This window comes from Lagopus muta, chromosome 5, assembly GCF_023343835.1.
Source record: "Lagopus muta isolate bLagMut1 chromosome 5, bLagMut1 primary, whole genome shotgun sequence".
Classification (NCBI taxonomy): Eukaryota; Metazoa; Chordata; class Aves; order Galliformes; family Phasianidae; genus Lagopus; species Lagopus muta.
The window spans coordinates 58,219,693-58,236,587 of NC_064437.1; the positions used below are offsets into that span (position 1 = coordinate 58,219,693).

At 48.2% G+C, this 16,895-nt stretch overlaps 1 protein-coding gene across 9 annotated transcripts in view; it reads right to left on the reverse strand.

Annotated features, from left to right (window-relative positions):
- Positions 1-12: 12 nt before the first annotated feature.
- Positions 13-16,895, reverse strand: part of AFAP1L2 (actin filament associated protein 1 like 2) — a 55,544-nt gene continuing 38,661 nt past the window's right edge. For 2 of the 9 annotated variants that reach the window (XM_048945442.1, XM_048945440.1), the window contains exons 5-21: positions 15,904-16,017; positions 14,865-14,955; positions 12,134-12,217; positions 10,246-10,451; positions 9,532-9,711; positions 8,906-8,995; positions 8,148-8,232; positions 7,734-7,838; positions 6,975-7,186; positions 5,160-5,305; positions 4,716-4,827; positions 3,922-4,155; positions 3,654-3,831; positions 3,335-3,502; positions 2,690-2,871; positions 2,423-2,551; positions 13-1,720 (exon numbers count right to left, since the gene is read on the reverse strand). In XM_048945442.1, the coding sequence (XP_048801399.1) occupies positions 1,694-1,720; positions 2,423-2,551; positions 2,690-2,871; positions 3,335-3,502; positions 3,654-3,831; positions 3,922-4,155; positions 4,716-4,827; positions 5,160-5,305; positions 6,975-7,186; positions 7,734-7,838; positions 8,148-8,232; positions 8,906-8,995; positions 9,532-9,711; positions 10,246-10,451; positions 12,134-12,217; positions 14,865-14,955; positions 15,904-16,017 (2,343 nt within the window). In that variant the 3' untranslated portion in view covers positions 13-1,693. The remainder of the gene's footprint in view (positions 1,721-2,422; positions 2,552-2,689; positions 2,872-3,334; positions 3,503-3,653; positions 3,832-3,921; positions 4,156-4,715; positions 4,828-5,159; positions 5,306-6,974; positions 7,187-7,733; positions 7,839-8,147; positions 8,233-8,905; positions 8,996-9,531; positions 9,712-10,245; positions 10,452-12,133; positions 12,218-14,864; positions 14,956-15,903; positions 16,018-16,895) is intronic. The other 7 variants (XM_048945449.1, XM_048945443.1, XM_048945441.1 and 4 more) reach the window with 6 other exon arrangements.

Genomic DNA, 16,895 nt, shown 5'->3' on the forward strand with positions numbered 1-16,895 from the left:
CTGGTAACATAATATATTCAACATTTTATTATAAAACCCTCTAAAGCGCCACTTTATAGGTCACAGTTAGAATAAAGGAAATGCTTTGAGTTAAGAAAACAATGGGGACGCTGAGACATTACTTAACAATTCTTGTCTGGGAAACGTTTACCACCCAGCAGAGCCAACAGGGCAGAAAGCACAGCTGCTCTCATCCATGTTAGCTGGTTACAGCTGTGAGAGAGCTGAACAAGCTCTGCAGACAGCAGGGTGTAGGAGGAGAGCGTGGTGCTGTGTGTGTGCTTAGGGTGGGAACAGAAGCTCCTGACAGCTTAGGATGGGGCAAAACAAAAGCTTCTTGGTGTCCATGACCTCCCTGTGCTTTGGAGAGGAAACTCCAGGTGGATGGATTTCTCTGTGCCTCTCTTTGAATTGTAATATCTCTAAGTTTTAGCAGTTCCAGGCACACAATCTCTCTCATTGAACAGCTTGGCCATGGAGCATAGGGATGAGCTTTGCAAGTACACAGCATCCAAAGACTATGTTAAGTTTTACTGATCTAGAAATAAGGGTGATAGCACCAGGACAGCTAGCAGCCATCCAGAGACAGGGAGGAGAGCAGGTCCAGCACCCATCTGAACCCATGCAAAGGGGCTCTTTCCCACAGGGGTGTTTAGCAATGTACAGCTGCTGCTAGGGGTCGTGCTGCAGCTCCACAGGGACCAGAGAGCATCAGCAGTGTGGTGCTGAGTGCCAGAGCAGGAGCACAGAGCTACCTTTACCTCCTCTCAGAAAGGGCATCATATCCAGCATCCTCATTCAGCAGGGTAAGCAGGCCTGGGACTTTGGTACGTCATTAACGAGCCTTCAACTATGATTATTCTTTTTCAGAACAAACTCCTCAGGTGAAGGAGATCAAGATCCTCAAGAACTTTTAGTAACTCTGTTTGGAAGATCACTTTTGCACAGAGCCCTTGGTTCCACCAGTCTGTAACACAGCATGAGAAGGTGAGCAGGCATCCTCCTCCACATTCTGGCAAATCAACCCTACCACAGGCTGGTAGCATTAAGCCTGTGCATGATGCAATTGGTCACTGAAAATCCTTGCTGCATGTGTATGTGCAGTTAGTTCCCTGTAATGCTGAGAGGGTCCTTCCTACTGGACAGGTGCCTGTGTGCTTCTCATCTGTGTCTTGCTGATGAGTCAGACCTGGGCATCTGGATGATCTGCAGCTGAGGGACAGCCAGCAGCAAGGCAGGTGAGACTTTAGCTGGCTGCAATTTGCCATGACAGGTTGAAAATCATGGGGGGATGAAGACTAGCAGAGGACCGCCCTGAACTCACTACTGTCACTAATATAGAAACCTTAATAACTCGTCAATAAACCTTCAGAGTAGAAATACACAAAACACCCCTATGTACAGTAACATTCTTGTTTACAGTAACTGGGTTAGGAATCTGATGCAAGGATTGCCACCAGTTGTTATTGTTTTAGCTACGTGATGGGACTTGTCTGGAAAGAGCAAGATTGTTTGGGATAAGTGGTAGCAGCAGCTGCTGACTCCACTGCTGCATCCAAGCAGGCGGCGTGAGGCGGAGGAGGTGCTTGGTGTGGGTTGTGCTGCACACCCAACATCCACCTACTGGTGTTCGAATCCCCTTTTCTATGCATGGGCAGTTCCAGTCTTTAGTCCATCTCTGAAAAATGTACTTCTAACTTGCGCCTTTTTTCTCCCATTCCTGCCAAAGAACAAAGGTGAATTAGTAAAAATGGTAAACCTGGCAAGCTGCAATAGCTCTAATAAGTTCAGGAGCAGCCTGCTCATCTTTTAGCTAACTGGTTCTGGCTACCTGGCGTGTCAGAGAGTTCTGCTTTCATTACAGACTTCCCATTCCAGCCAGTAGAGGCACTGCTGCACATGAGCAGGATGGAGATAGTGTGCAACATTTAAAGGAGAGGCAAAGAAAAGCTCAGCCAGTGTCTTTCTTTTGTTACAAAGATAGAACATAGTAAGGAGAACTCCATATGAAGCAGTGGAGAAACTGAAACTGCTCCTGTCCATGTTGGGCTGCTGTTTCCAGCCACTGGAGGTGTAGTCTGAAACCCCATGAGATGTCAGCTATATTGCTTGGGGCAGGAGCAGACTGTCACATTGCCTCCTAATTAAACCTCAAATGTATATCAGCACAGTGAGAGTAAACCACTCGTTTACTCCAGTTGCTGCCAACACAAGCAGTGTGGCTCAGCTCCAGTTACAGTGACTAATTTAAATCACAGTCAGAACAAACTTGGGTGAAAAGACCAGAGGAAAACCAGGCTGCTGTGAAGCATGGGTCAGCATGCTTCCTAAACACCCCGCCTGACCACAGCCATCCCTGCTGAGCTGCCTTGCTGCCAGGACAGGGAGCAGTGGTTACCCCACACACTCACTGGCACGTTACCTTAGCTTTCTGTAGGACTGTCCCCTTCCCCGTCACCATGACAGACAAAGGCCTGTTTTTCAGAGCCGTTGCTGAGTTGACTGGTGAGCTCTCTGCGCTAGTTGCTGGACTGGCAGGTTTTGTTTGAGTCTGCAACAAAAATAATGGAAATCACGACGACTTCATTCTAGAGAGAGAAATTGTGGCCTTTTTTAGCACTATCTTGTAGAAAAGCTCCACAATCCCAACCCAGTTGTTTTCCGGTGGAACACTGACTTTGAAACCTACCCGGGGAGCTGTATTCTCCAAGTGCGTGGTGTCCACAGTGGTGCCCAACGTCACAGGACCAGACTCTGCCTTCTTCAGGTTCTCCTTCACCTCTACCAGGCTCAGCTCCAGGTCTACCCTTCGGCTTTCTTTCCTCTTGCACTCTTCATCTATCTCCTTCAGCCTCTGCTCCAGGTTCTTGTCTGCAAAAGCAGGTAAGGTGCTGCAGGAAATCGGGAGACCTGGGGGGTAACTGGGGGAGCAGAGGTCAGCTACAGGAGTTTGTGTTACTCCTGTACATATTACTTATACTTTGCCCCAAGATGGAACATAGCAGAGCCAGCTCCAGTTCCATGTGATGTGGTCTATCTAGCTCAGAGTGCCAAGTCTATCCTGGCTGTCACAGAATCAAGGCAAATCATGCCATCATGGCACAACTTGCCTGTCCCTCCCATGCCACGAGATGGAAATGGGACTCAGGGTCCATTCTTTTCCAGTATTTCAGCACTGATTCCCCTGGCAGCAGGTCTCATGTTAGTGTACCTATGGTCCCGAAGTTGGTGATGGAGGTGCAGAGACCCTTCTGGTCCCAAGTTTGTCACCTCTTTCACCTCCACAGTCCCCACCTTGACTTGTTTCTGCACGTTGCCTCTTGCCTGGCTCTACCTGTACATCCTGCAAGCATCTCCTTCAACTCCCGCCTCTCCTTGCGCAGCTGGGTGAGCTGAGCCCGGATTTCATCCTTCTCCTTCTCCAGCCGCTCCTTTTCCTCCGTAAACCGCTTCACCTCTGCCTCTGTCCTGTTCTTGCCCAGCTTGGTTTCCACCGCTGCCACTGAAAATGCAAGCCCCCAAGACCATCACAGACAGGGAAAAAGCGAAAAAAGGAATACAGGTGCATACAGTCAAAAATGAGTGAGACTTGTGTAAGCCTTAGGAGGCTCAGCAAGCTGCCTGTATACTGCAGGGCAGAGCTTCCCACTCACCAGGCAGTGGCATCTTGGGTCGGTGTGCGGGCATCAGCTGTGGGCTGCCCACTGGTACAGAGCCTGCTGGTGGCTCAGGGGCGGTCTGTGGGAAGGTGATGTTCTGCTGCTGTGTCTGGATTTTCACAGTGGGCACCTGTGGTGGTGGCTCTTCAGGTTCCGGCTTTTCTGAGTGTTTCTGAGGCAGAGGATAGGGGAATGGAGGTGGGATGATGTGGTGGGGAACCAGATCTCTGCTGAATCCTGGCCCCAAACCACACTGAAATACCTGCTCTGTCTCCTCCTTTTTGCAGGGCTCGGCATCCTTATCCGCTGGGGCTGTCTCAGCAGTGCTGTCTGCTGCAGCCTTATTGCCAGCCCTTTCTAGAGCTGGTGAGCTCAGGGATGAAGGCTGACATGGCTTCTTGCCAGCACAGTGCAGGAATGACTTCACTGGGGTGAGATCCAGGTACACCCTATCTTGGTCCCCTTCCAACTTGCTCTCACTCTTGGGTACTTCCTCCTGCAAAAGGTGAATGTTCCCATGAAAAGAGACCATCTGCTGGAGCCAGAAGCACATGCCAAGTCTCACTGAAGAGCAGAGCATGTCAGGCAGTCTGTGATGTTTTCCATAAACTCTTCCATGATTGAACAGAGTCACAACCCCATTTTCTAAGTCATTCCTTAAGGGATATTTAAAGTGTACAGAAAATCACCTTCACTCTCCTTCATTAAGTCTTTCCAGTGGTTGCAGCAGCCTCATGCAGGCATCTCAGTATTTTATAGATCTAGGATCAGAGCCCTTGACCCCAGCAGAGCCTGCCCTGTCTTTATGGGATGGCTCTCATGCAGTGGGAGGAGTTTTGGTAAAACAGTCCAAAGAACCCATGGCCACCAACTCATCTGTGCTGTTAGCAGACAGAAACTGTGGGCTTTCACTGCAAGTAACTGCAGATCTAAATGCACTCTGTTGGAAACCTCCCACATTTCTCAGCAGCTCCTCACCACTGTCCACTTCTCTGGATTTCCCCAAGGGCTGGGCCTCCCCTTCTCTGAGTGCTGTTCCCAGCTGGGGCTCCTTACCACTGGCACATCTGGCAGATCCACGTCATCATAGAGCTCTTCCTGTTGTACCCTCCCCTTGGGCAGGTTGTCGATGTAGGCATTGGGCTCGGAGTATTTCCTCTGCATTAGGCTGTGAACAGGCAGCAGGACATTCTATCAGGAGGGGTAGGTCTTGCTGCATCCTCACACTGTGCTGAATTTTGGGACATCTGTGCTTAAGCCTTTGCACACCCAGCCCCACAAACCTGGGTGCACACCCCTTTCCCCGTGGCAGCAGTGCACAGGTTGAATGCATCACGTGGGGACAAGTGCTGTCCTGTCTTGCACTGGATTTCAAAGAGAGCAGTCAAGCTGTACACAGGGCTGAAGCACCCAAGCCCTGCTGCCAGCATGTGGGGACCCCTGTCCAGCTTGGTTCCCACTCCCCCAGCTGCAAGAAGCACTGTGGCACCCCATACATACAAGAAAGAGTTCTTTGCAGCGCTCACGATGCAGGAGACTCTGTCAGCGTCCACATAATCATAGGTAAATTCCTCTGGGTCTGTTTTTGAGCCTGACTCAGACAAGAGGAGCCCCAGCCAGTGTCCCATCTCCTCCGAGGACTTTGCCTGTGAGGTGACCAGACAGATGTTATGAGTAGCTACAGCAGCGTCCCTGGGCTCCTACAGCTACTGCCAAGCTAGCCTTGGTAGGAAACTGCACTGGCAGCCCTCCGGCCTTGCAAGTAGGAAGATGAACAGCACAGTATTTATTATATTAAACCTGAGACTACATTGAAAAAAATAAAAAAGTACTGTTCTGTATATGGACTGATTTGCAAATTTGGGACATAGATATATAAATGCAGCTCCTCTGTCCTCTGAATGTATAGTCAGTCTGCATTTTTCTTGTTACGGTGAGCAACTCAGCTGCATATGAAAGTGAAAATATCTCGAGGACTAAAGACACTTTCATGGAAAAAGTGCATTTTCTGTTCTAGACCAGCAGAGTGCAGTAACACGATTTCCAAACACCAGGCCCAAGCACAGCAAAGCCTGTGCATTCCTTATACCAGAGCCCCAAAGCCTCCCCTGGGTCTTAGCAAAGAAGAGAAGGGGAGAGATTAAAGTATGGTTAGGGAAGAACTTCAAAGACAGCCCCCTGGCTACAACACAGTCAGTACCAAATTCCCAGTGCAGTGAACAGCCTGACATTTTGCAAAATTAAACATTAAGTATTGTGCCTGAAGTCAGATTTAGCAAATAGCCACATGTACTTTCCAGTAGTGGATGACTTCCACCTGAAGCAAGAAGTGGGCTGATGCAGACATCTTTTGCTTTGATTTGAAGCATTAGAGCAGTAAGTACAAAGCAAAATTCAGGGTAAGTGAATCCCAAACTGGAAAGTATATTTTAAGCTTCCGACCTGTTTTATTTAGCATAGAATGCAGTGCCAGGGAAGCCAGCCAGAAGTCTGTACATTGAGTCTGACTGACATCCCAACAAAATACAGTTTCTTCCATTCACAAAACATAGATTTTCTCAGTACCTCTTCACATCTGTAATTAGGCAAAAATTTTTGGACGCAGACATACTCTGAACCAGAGGCTAAACAAAAACACCTAAAAACGTCATGGCAGGCACTCAAAGTCAGTTGTTTAGCTATAAATATTCCACCAACTGGAAAAATACAGGAAATGGCTCACATTGTCCACCTCCTACTATAATCACGCTGTTGTCGTCAGAGAGAACTAAGATTAGAGATAAGCAGTGCTGGATTCAGGCAAAGGAAAGTAACAGATGGAGATGAATTCACTTTCAGGAGCAGATCTGTGATCAGTTTACTTGGAATGCACTCATAACCCCTGGCTGAGAACTCCTGTTTTCAGAAGAATAAGTTTTCTATTCCTCTTAATCAGAATTAAATCTCTGAAGTGACACCCCTCTCATCAAGCATTAACTAAGATGTGTCCCATAATCATCCCAGCTTAGCCAGTAGCCAGTGGAGAGAGATGGGCAATTCCAGAGAACCCTTCATCCCATCCTAAGATGAGTGCCTACAATGAAGGCTGAACGCTCCTCTGGAGATGCCAGCATCCGAGGCAGCCTGGATTGCCTGCCAAGACACCTTCTAGGTGACTGTGGGCTGGTGAACCAAAGTTGGATACTTCAGGCTCAGTTTTGCTGGACTGAAGGTTCCTCTAAAGAGCCTTGAAAGCATTTAGCTTGCAGACACAGGTTTTAGGCCTGCTATGACACCCAAGCTAAAACAGAACATGTATAGAGATGTACACCTTACCTCCAGAACGACCCGTTCTTCCCCATTGTGCAAGATGCGGAAGGAATAGAGATGATCAGGGCTTGGCTCTGGGATAACTTCACAACCTGCCAAACTTAGGGGCTGCTGAGCCAGTTTGCTTCGGTTCTTGTCCTGGTAGAAATGGAGGTGACCATCTTTTATCTGACACCAACGGGATTTCCACTGGCTGTTCACTAGCACATTCAGGTAACCTGCAAGCAAGCACAGGTTGCATTTAGTTGTATTTTGCACCCTGCCGACAGGTTCTGAGATCACCGCAAAAAGCCACAGGCAATGACACAGAGCAGAAAATAAAGGTGAGTGGTCCTGAACCATGCAAGACAGATTGAAGGAGTGAATAACTGTTCAAAATGGGGCACTTGACATTCAGGTTAGGTTTGGAGCAGCGAGCTGGCTACACATGGTTGGATAAAACTAGTCCCAAGTGATGAATTCTAGTTGACCTACACAACCTCCTCCCACCTGAATCCCATGTCCTGGTTGATCGAGGCAGAGCAGCACAAGATGCTGTGTGCATGTCTGGCATTATTTGCCCTTCTTCTTGAGTCACCCTGTGAGCCCTTGCCTGGCTTCGTAAGCAACACAGTCACCTCAACATGTAAAAGGCACCGTGAAGTGCACGGAATTACTGGCACAGACCAAGTTGGTAGTGGCCCTTTTGCCTCCTGCAGTGGGGCAACCTGATGCATAGTGTAGCTAGGTGCTCACCCCGCAGTGCACACCACTCACATCACTTACTTGAAGTCTCCAGGGATCTCTCCGGGCTATCCAGAGAGCTGGATTTCTTCCTCCCGAGGTTCATGAGGTTGCTTAGTTTTAGGCCAGCTGTGCCCTTCTTTTTAACTACCAAAAAGGAAACAAAACATGCATGGTTTTTCAAACTCACAGACATGCAGCCCACTGTCCCAGCTGGGTGTCCTGCCCCAAAGCTCCCTGCACTGCAGCCATGCAACACAGCACTGTGGCACACACCCACACAAACTCTGAGCTGCTATTTCACTATACAAAAAAATGCAATGAAACCAAGTTCACAGTTTTTGCCCCACATTGGGTCAGTATGGGGTGGCAGCAGCAGGGAGCAGTAGCTGCAGAAGCCTGGTGCACACAGGGTTAGTGCCATGCTTTCCCTGCATTCCCAGGGGGAGTTTTTACCATCCTTTGTCTCGACTGTCTCAGGGTGCCCATCTGTGCTGCTGCCGCTCTCTGAGGCTGCAGAATACCTCTCGGAGAGGTCCACCTGCCAACAAGCACAGGACATCAGCTCTGCAGATGCACACAGCCTGTCCCTCCAGCAAGCACTCATCCCAGCTGATTAATTTCCTGGCAAAACAGTTTATTTTCCGGGAGGGAACGCTCAGGTAGGAAACCAGCAGCTTAGGATTTGATGCCAGTAAAACAGACACATCACAGATTTGAGATCACACATTTCTAAGTCCCAGTAAGAGGACACGGGCAGAGGAAATGGCCAGATGCCCAAAGAAGCTCATTCTGGCTGTCCAACATGAAGGTTTCTTTCTCCTTCCACTGTTTTGGAACAAGCTGTTACCAGGGCAGCACCCCCTTAACATGGACTAAAGGTGATCTCTAGCCCTGTCATTCAGAGGTTTACATCCCTTCCAAAACTCCTGCTAAGCACAACTGCCCTCGGGATAAGATAGCAGCTGTTCCCCTGAATAGAAGGGAGCCCAGCGTTGAAACAGTTCTGGGGGTAATTTGCAGCAAGAAGTTTAAGATTTTCAAAGGAAAGTAAGATTGTTCCAATAATGCTCCTTGTTAGCGCAGAAGGCTGATTACATTTGTATCAGTCCCTGCTCAAACAAAATTAAGGTACTTTGAGCTGTTACTTAAAGGGATAGGGTGGGAATGTCATCCCAACAGCTATTTATCCTATCTGTAGAGACCAAATGTACCTTTGGGTAATTGAGACGCTGTGACTCTGGGATGTACTGGTTGCCTTCACTGCCTCCTTCACACTGCAGACCACTGGTCTCCTGGATTACCTGCACACAAGAAAGAAAACATGTCTGGTGAGTAGAACTGCAGTAACCCAGAGGTGAAAATGAGGTGCTGTATTTGTATATGGGCTTTTAGTGAGGAAGGAGTTGGAACATGCAAGGACAGGATGGAGATAAGATACGGTCTTGTTGGGATTCAGCAGGAGGAATGTCTCTTGGAGATATACAACCCCACACAGGACCATGAGGCATGCAGTCCTCCCACATTTCCCCTCATTTTTATCTTCCTTCTGCATCACCAGGGAATCAAGGAAATAACCCTACAGGACCCTTCCAAAAGGCTCTCTCTAGTTATCACTCCCTCACAATGCTCACACTGCCACCAGCACAGGGAGAAGCAGGGGCTGAGCCACCTCCCCATGCATGGAGGCAGCAGGATGGAAGTGAGCAGCTTCTCTCCTTGCACATAAGGCTGCTAATGGGCTGGTACAACTGACACTGCAGCCTGAAGGAAATGCAACTCAGGGACCTGCCTTCCCTGGCAGGTGAAGGCCTGGGCAAACCCCAGAGGTGTCACTGACCCTGAGCCACTGCTCTGCCTGATCTTTACTCTGCAGCCCCAGCACGATGACATCGGCGTTCATGGGGATGATCTTCAGCTTGTGTTCTTTCTTCCTCACTTGCTTTTCCTTGTGAATGACAGTGCAGCCCAGCAAATTCACGTCCAGTTGAGGGTTGTGGTCTTTGGAGCTCTTGTAGCACTGGGAGAGGAAGATGGAAGTCAGGTAGGAGCCAAGAAGAGCCTTCCGTTCTACTTGCTGGCAGGAACTGACCACTGGAAGGGGCTCAATGCAACCACATGCATGAAGTGCACCAAAGGTTTAGGTCCCATAAAGATGAGACATATTCTAGCCATGCAGTCTACACACAGGTCACCTCTACATGTACATGCATACATGTTCCTGTGTATACGTATAAATAGTTGCAAATATTTCTTACAAGTGTTGCTAGTTGGCCAAGTATGAGGTTAGCCAGCAGCTTTAGTATCCCTTCTGCTTAATCACTTGAGAAAGTTTTCCCAAACAGAACTCTAGGTATTTTGGGAGTCTGGGATTCCGACACCCCTTAAATCACCTCTGCAACCATGCTCACATCACTTGGAATAGCATCCCTATGCTTACAGGATTTTTTTGAAGCACTACTTCTAGAGGTGCTCTGCCAGCATTGGCCTAAGGCATCACTCCCCTCCCCAGCTCAAAAATATAGGTTGTTTTAGGCAGTGAGGATTTACCCACCAGCAACCTGGTGTCCTTGATGACACACAGCTGTTTTGCCCACTGTCCCAGCCACTTCTTTCTCCACAGGAATGCACAGATGCGGGCATCCTTCATCAGCTCAATGGTGGCTTCTGTGGATGGCCACTGATGGGTTGCTGACTTGCCTTTGCTGCTCTCTTCTTCATCATAAGATTCATAGGAGCTGCTAACAGCTTCACCATCTTCTATAACGAAAGCAAAGCTTTATCACTAACACGTCTCCAGGACAATCCTGGGCCTATTGCTTGCCTCAGCCACACTCCGACATGCAAAAGTTTCAAGCACAGGAACGTGTTTTTTGAGGATAACCTACAGGATAAGAATCAATAGGAAAATAACCCTTATAGATCTGTTTTTTATTGTTGTTTTTTTTCTAGACCGATGCCAATCTTGGTGTTTTGAGCCTGATAGTCTCATTCATCAAACACTCAAAAGACACGTCTCAGTTGGCCAGAAGTTTGGGAACGTTCCCTTAGATGCCTTCTGATGCTTGCTGCTTTTTGTCCTGCCAAGATGCTTTCTCTACTTTCCACTTCAAGCCAAATACAATTTTAAGGCAATAGCAAGCTACAATCATCCCTTGTCCTCTGAATGTCAGAAGTAAAAATGGTATTTGCAAAGCCATGCAAACAAGCAAGGATCTATTGTATTTGAGACGTCATTCCACTTTCCCTCACTGGGCTAACAAACCTCCAACTCAGCATCGAGGGGACAGCAAGGGGCTTTGAAGTAACACACTGCTGCAGCAGCAAGAATGAGTCACAAGTGGCAGCTGTAAACAATAGCAATCACATTTTTCCATGTTCATTCTCAAACTGATTGCTCCTTTATTGGGATGAGCTGAGATTTTCAATGCTCAGCGCTAATGGTAGGTTATAGCAGCTGATAGGAACAGCTGGTCATTGGCACCAGATTCATCAGAAGCAGCAAAAATGGTCCCATTGGCTGCAAGGGAATTTGCAATGCTTTGCTGGTGTTTACAGTGCAGCTTTTATTCACAGGACCGGATGCCTATCACTGCTACTTAAGCTCATTCAGCAAGACAGTAAGATTTGGGCACTGTCTGTGTAGTTTTGCAGTCTTATCCCATCAAACAGCACCAGGAAAAATATTTGAAAAAATGTTTCCCTTATCAGAATTTAATGGCACTCATCAAATCTTAATATCTATAGGAGGTAACTTTGTCAGATCAGTGGGAAAAAAAAAAAAGAAAAAAAGAAAAGGGGAAAAGAGACAAAAAGCACTAAGATCTTCAGTGAAGGACATTGCTTTACCTGGGTTTGTTTTTTAAATAGAAAGAACTGAGAGAGGTAACAAAGCTGAACTCCTATCCAGTCCTAACCTGCAGCATTCCTTAAGTGATCAGCACAAAGCTGCACCACTTAAACTTATTAAAAAAAACAATACTGCCTTTCAAAGCCTGAATACAGCATGCTGCTGGCTCAATATCTCCATACCTGCAGTGTATCAGTTCATCTTTTAGGGGAAAATACTAACCTCCAATGCCTTATCCATATTTAGACCATGTCCACAGGCACTTGGGTCAGTAACGCAGATGGAGCAGAAGTTCACCACCCCTGGGAAGCCTCACTAAGGATTCTTCCCTGTGTGGCAGTGATGTGGGGATCCCCAGCCAACCCACATGCCAGAGCTTCTGGAGCCAACAGTACTGCCTGGTGTGTAACCAGCACGGGGGTAAGTGAGGGGCCAGGTGATTGCCCTCCATGCATATCCTGGGCAATGCCAGGGGGAGCACATGGTCTTCTTCGCTAAAAATAAGGTTTAAAAACAAAAACAAAACAAAACAAAAACCAAAAAACAAAAAACCGAAATGGAAAAGCACTTCAGGTTTGAATGCATGCCATACCCATTGTTATCGTGGCGTAAATAACGCCCTCAGAAACCTGCAACCCTGGCCTGGGTCCAGCCGCAGCAAGCCTACCAAAAAGACCTGCACAGTCAGAAGCAAAGAGAAAGGGAAACAAAGAGAAAAAGCCACAGATAAGCAAATGCAAAGAACAAGGGCGTCAGGCTGGCTCGGCCCCGCTCCCCCCTGCTACACAGCGCTGCCCCATCCCCAGCCTGCACAGCTGCCATGTGTGGCCTTGGGAGAGGTACAGTGGGTCCAGGGTGCGTTGCCATCATCAGAATTAAAATCTGCCAGTGCAGCTGAGCTGCTTCAGTTGGAATCGCGGCTGCTCCCTTGGCAGTCTTGTCGCCACTTGCATTTTCACTCCGTTTCTTATCGCAGCCTTCAATTATGCAAATAGAGCAAAGGAAGAGAACGATAAGGGCTGAACACATCTCAGCCCAGGAGGGAACGGAGCGGCAGCGTTTGCAGAAGCTGTACCATGAAAGGCAGCCGTTCCCAGCGGAGAGGTGGGGCTGCTGATGAAAGAGGGATCCCAACACCCAGAGGGGTTTCTGCCTGCTTGGTTTTAATTCATTCACCCGCGGTTTGTTATGCTGCAGTCCCACCTCTGGGGCTGCACAAATCCTCTATCTCCTGAGCCCATCTGCAGGCTCGCTTTGATGTCCTTCCTTGGCTGCACACTCACTCCTTTTACTAGCAGCCCTATTCTTGTTTAATTTTGCTCACCCATAGTTGGAAGGGATGCGGGTGTCCTGCAGGATCAGATCACCTGAGCAGCCCCTGCCTGCCCTCCCCACCCCAAGCTCACAGCACAGCAGCAAAGCAGGGCCAAGGCTGCAGTTCTGCCCCACAGGATTGGAATTCCAACATGAGGCAAACAGGGCATCAGTTGCTTGGTAATGTCCTAAAAACCACTGGTGGTGCAGCACTCAGACCCCTGCAGCAGCCCATAGGGAACAGCTCAATCAGGGAGACTGAGCACCAGCACCCACACACTGCTCTTCCTGCTGCTTTCCTTCCTATGACTGCCCAGGTGTGGCTTATTCAGAACATCCTCATTTGAAATAGGCACTGTAGCAGTCTGAGGACACTGCCTCCAACGCTCTTGTTGGTACAGCTCTGTCAGAACCCACCACAACCTAATCAACCTAATTCTGGCAGTGCTCCCACCACCAGGGGCTTGGATTTTTCTCTCTCTATCACACTTGCAGGGCTCTGATCTCCCTGATCCTCAGCCCTCTAAACTGGTCCTGCTGGGAGTATTTGCATCCTTGAGAAGCAGCTTACCAAGTGAAAGCAGAAGTTGAAACTGGGCATGTGTTTATCACTCCTGCCAGCCACTTTCAATGCAACATGAGCTCATGGAGCTGCCTGGATAACAAAACCTGGGCTCCCAGCATACAGACCCATCACTATACTCCAGCTAATCTGGTGCACGCCTTTACATGCCATAGCTCTTAGGGCATTATCCTCCTTCCCAACGTGCAGCAGGGAAAAAATTACAGAGATATTTTCCAATGCAGGCAACTGGAAACCCCATCTCCCCACCAAACAGTGTGCTTCACCAGGATGAGCCTGGGCCTTTCCTCAGCCAAGCTAGGAATCATCTTCCTCTTTCCCACCACAGTGTAGTGCAGCCAAAATGGGACAGTTCCTGACAATCAAAATCTCTTTGCATTTCCCCTTTCTGCTGAGCACTGAAGCTCCTAAGCCTTGGTGAGAACAGGGTCCCTCCTGAGCTACCATGCTTCACTACTGGGAGTTTCAGAGCTGGTGTTGTGCACTGGGGCTGGAGAGGACTGTGCTTCTCTCTGCTTAGGCTCGGCAGCCAAGAGCTCAGAGCCAAATCCCAATTTATCCTCAGCTCTCATTTGTCTCTTCCATCTTGGATCTGCCCTACACCACATATGAGATCAAACCCTTCTCTGCTACAGTCACAGCTGCTGAGCGGAATTGCTTTTCCTGGTGTGTGGTATCATCTTTCTCATTCAGATTTAAACAGATTATAAAGCAATGACAAGATCAGCTCTGCTATCAGATCTGAGGGTGGTAATCTCTCATCGAGGGTAGTCCCACAAAGGAGGAGGCACAAATACAGCATAAAGTGAGAATCTGGGAGCTCTGCCTGCAGGCAGCAGCCTCCCAGAGGGGTGACAGCCATTCGTGGCACTGCTGAGGACATGGGCATGAGCAAATATGCACCAGGTGAAGCCATGCTGTCCTTTCACATGATGTGTGTCTTCTAAAACAGGTTTATAGATGGTTAAACTACCAAAAGAGATACAGCTGAATAAATAGTGATAAAACCTATTACAGCATCTAGCAGATCAACAGCCATTGACTGTGAGCCCCAAAGGGACAACTGGAGCAGCAGGACAGAAATGCAAACCACTGGAGCTTAACCCCTTCTGAATGGAAACCAGCATTTGCCTGCAGCCTATCTTCTAGAAAACCATCCAAAGAGAATCCATAAAACTTCAAGCATTTCAGTGATACTGTATTAACCCAGACACACTGCACACCACTATCTGAGTATCTGCAGGAAACTTAAAAACTTGGAGTAATTCATCAGACTTCTCTTGTCATAACATTAGATCTATCTTACGTGTGACCGGCATCAGAAAACACCGTCTGTCACACACAAGCTGTAAGAGTTGTACGTTCCTTAGCCTATTCTCATAAACCTCATGTCCTGCATCTCACACATGACCCCCCCAAGATGTACCATTCATAGAGACATCGTATGGCTCAGCCTCTTCGTAATATCCCTCTGGGGACTCGATCTTGGGAACCAAAGGCTGCTTTGTTTCGGGAATCTGCAGAGTAAATACATAACAGAAGTGTGATTTAAGGTACACAAAAACAGATGCTTGAGAACAATGGGTTGCCCTTTTTGCAGGACTAAAATACGTTCTAGAGTTGTTATGTAAACAAGCTGAGGTGGCAGGGAAGAAAAAGTATGGGACTGCTGAGGTTTCCCAGTGTGCAGTTAAAGCATAACGGAGTTCCTTGAAATTACCACATAACTGTGTCATAAATATTACTTCTTTTAATTTTGCTGAAAGTTCTGGGAGAATCAGGTCAAACCTTTCCCCACCAGCAGCAGTCCCAGCCCATCGGCCTTACTGTGAGCCAGCACTCCTGCCTGCTGTTCAGCCTCATCGTAATGACACAGCTCCCTGCACTGCTGATCACCCTAATAGGGAACCAGAGGGGCAGCAAAGGGACAACCCTGGCTTTGCCCTGAAAAGCACAGCCTGAGAAGTTGTTGATCATTTCTCGAAGTCTGGTGGATTGCAAACCAACAGCTCTTTGAGGAAATAGCAGGAATCCTTAATTGTGTTCTGAGCAAAAAATGAAGGAAATGGATAAACAACACTGATGGAAAATAAGCCTTTGAAAGGAGTTCAAGTGCTGGAAAATCCCTGTGGTGCTTGCCAAGCCCCTCCCTAAACACAAGCAGGGGCTGGCAGGAAAAACAGGCTTGATCCTTTAGTAATACCAACACATGAGAAAAAAGGAGGAAGCTAAGGAGCACATTTTTACTTCTCAAGTAATTCATATAACCGTTCAATGTGAGATGGCAGAGCTGGAGATAACAGGCAGATGAGCCCACAGCTTACTCTCTCCCCATAGCACATGGCATCCCACCTCTCCCATCACAACCTCCCAGCAGTGCTCCCCTGTCCCCCAGAGGTTTCCCCTCTCCTCGCCCAGGTCAAACCACCCTCGGTCATCTGACAGCGGTATGCTCTGGCTCTCACCACTTCAACTGGCTCCTGATTGGGACCTGTGCAAATCCTGGATAGGATGTTCAGTGCATGCAGGGCTGAAACCCCACTCCTCTCAGCAGGACAGGCAGAAGAGCAGGTCTGTTCCTGCAGATACAACAACACTGAAGGTCACAGACCATGCATGTTTCTTCATGCTGGACCTTATGATCGCTTTGGGGTGGCTTGGAGAACTCTGTGGCCCAGCTGGACACCAGCATCACAGCATGGTCTAAGGCAGGATTGTTCCCTTGCACCATCAAATGTAGGTTTAAAGCTGTTCATCCTGCCTTGGTTATTTCCACCAGGGGGTACTGCCTAAATAGAAAGCTTTAAATGAAAAGATTTTCTGGCCAGCAGCTGCCCACGAGAGGAGATGCTTAGGTAGTCAGGTAGCCTGGCCACACTATGCAAAACCACTGCTCCCACGAGGGCGAGCTTAGACAAAAACTCCTGTCGAAGGGCAGCCAGATGCTGTGAGCAGACCCTGAGCTTGCTTTCAGAGCCACCTAGGACAAGCTGAGAGAAAACACTTGCCTCCAAGCACTTAGGAACTTGTCCTAACGTGTTAAATTAAAGAAACAAAAACAAATCCAACCACTCCAAAGCTTTACTTAATCCCTTCCCTGGCTGAGAATGTGTCTGCAAGTGCCATATGCAGTGGCCTTGTGTGTGTAGTCAGCTCACATTGTGTTATGTCATAAACAAATGGCGTACAAGAAGAAAGGCTGGGGATTTTCTGACACCATCCCACGAGTGTCAGGGAAGGGGTGGGGGAAAGGGGCTGCTCTGTTTTGTTTCCTACAGACAATGGAAACCAACAGGGACTAGGTGGGACTGCGCCTCAGCTGCCACAGAAGTTATTTTTTTTCCATGTTTCTTTTCCTAAAGGCATGGAGTTGTTTTGTCTCTATCTTAAGTCAAAGAGCTGCTGTGTTATCTAAGCCAATTTGGCCCTCACAGAACTGTGCCTGGTGCACTGTGGC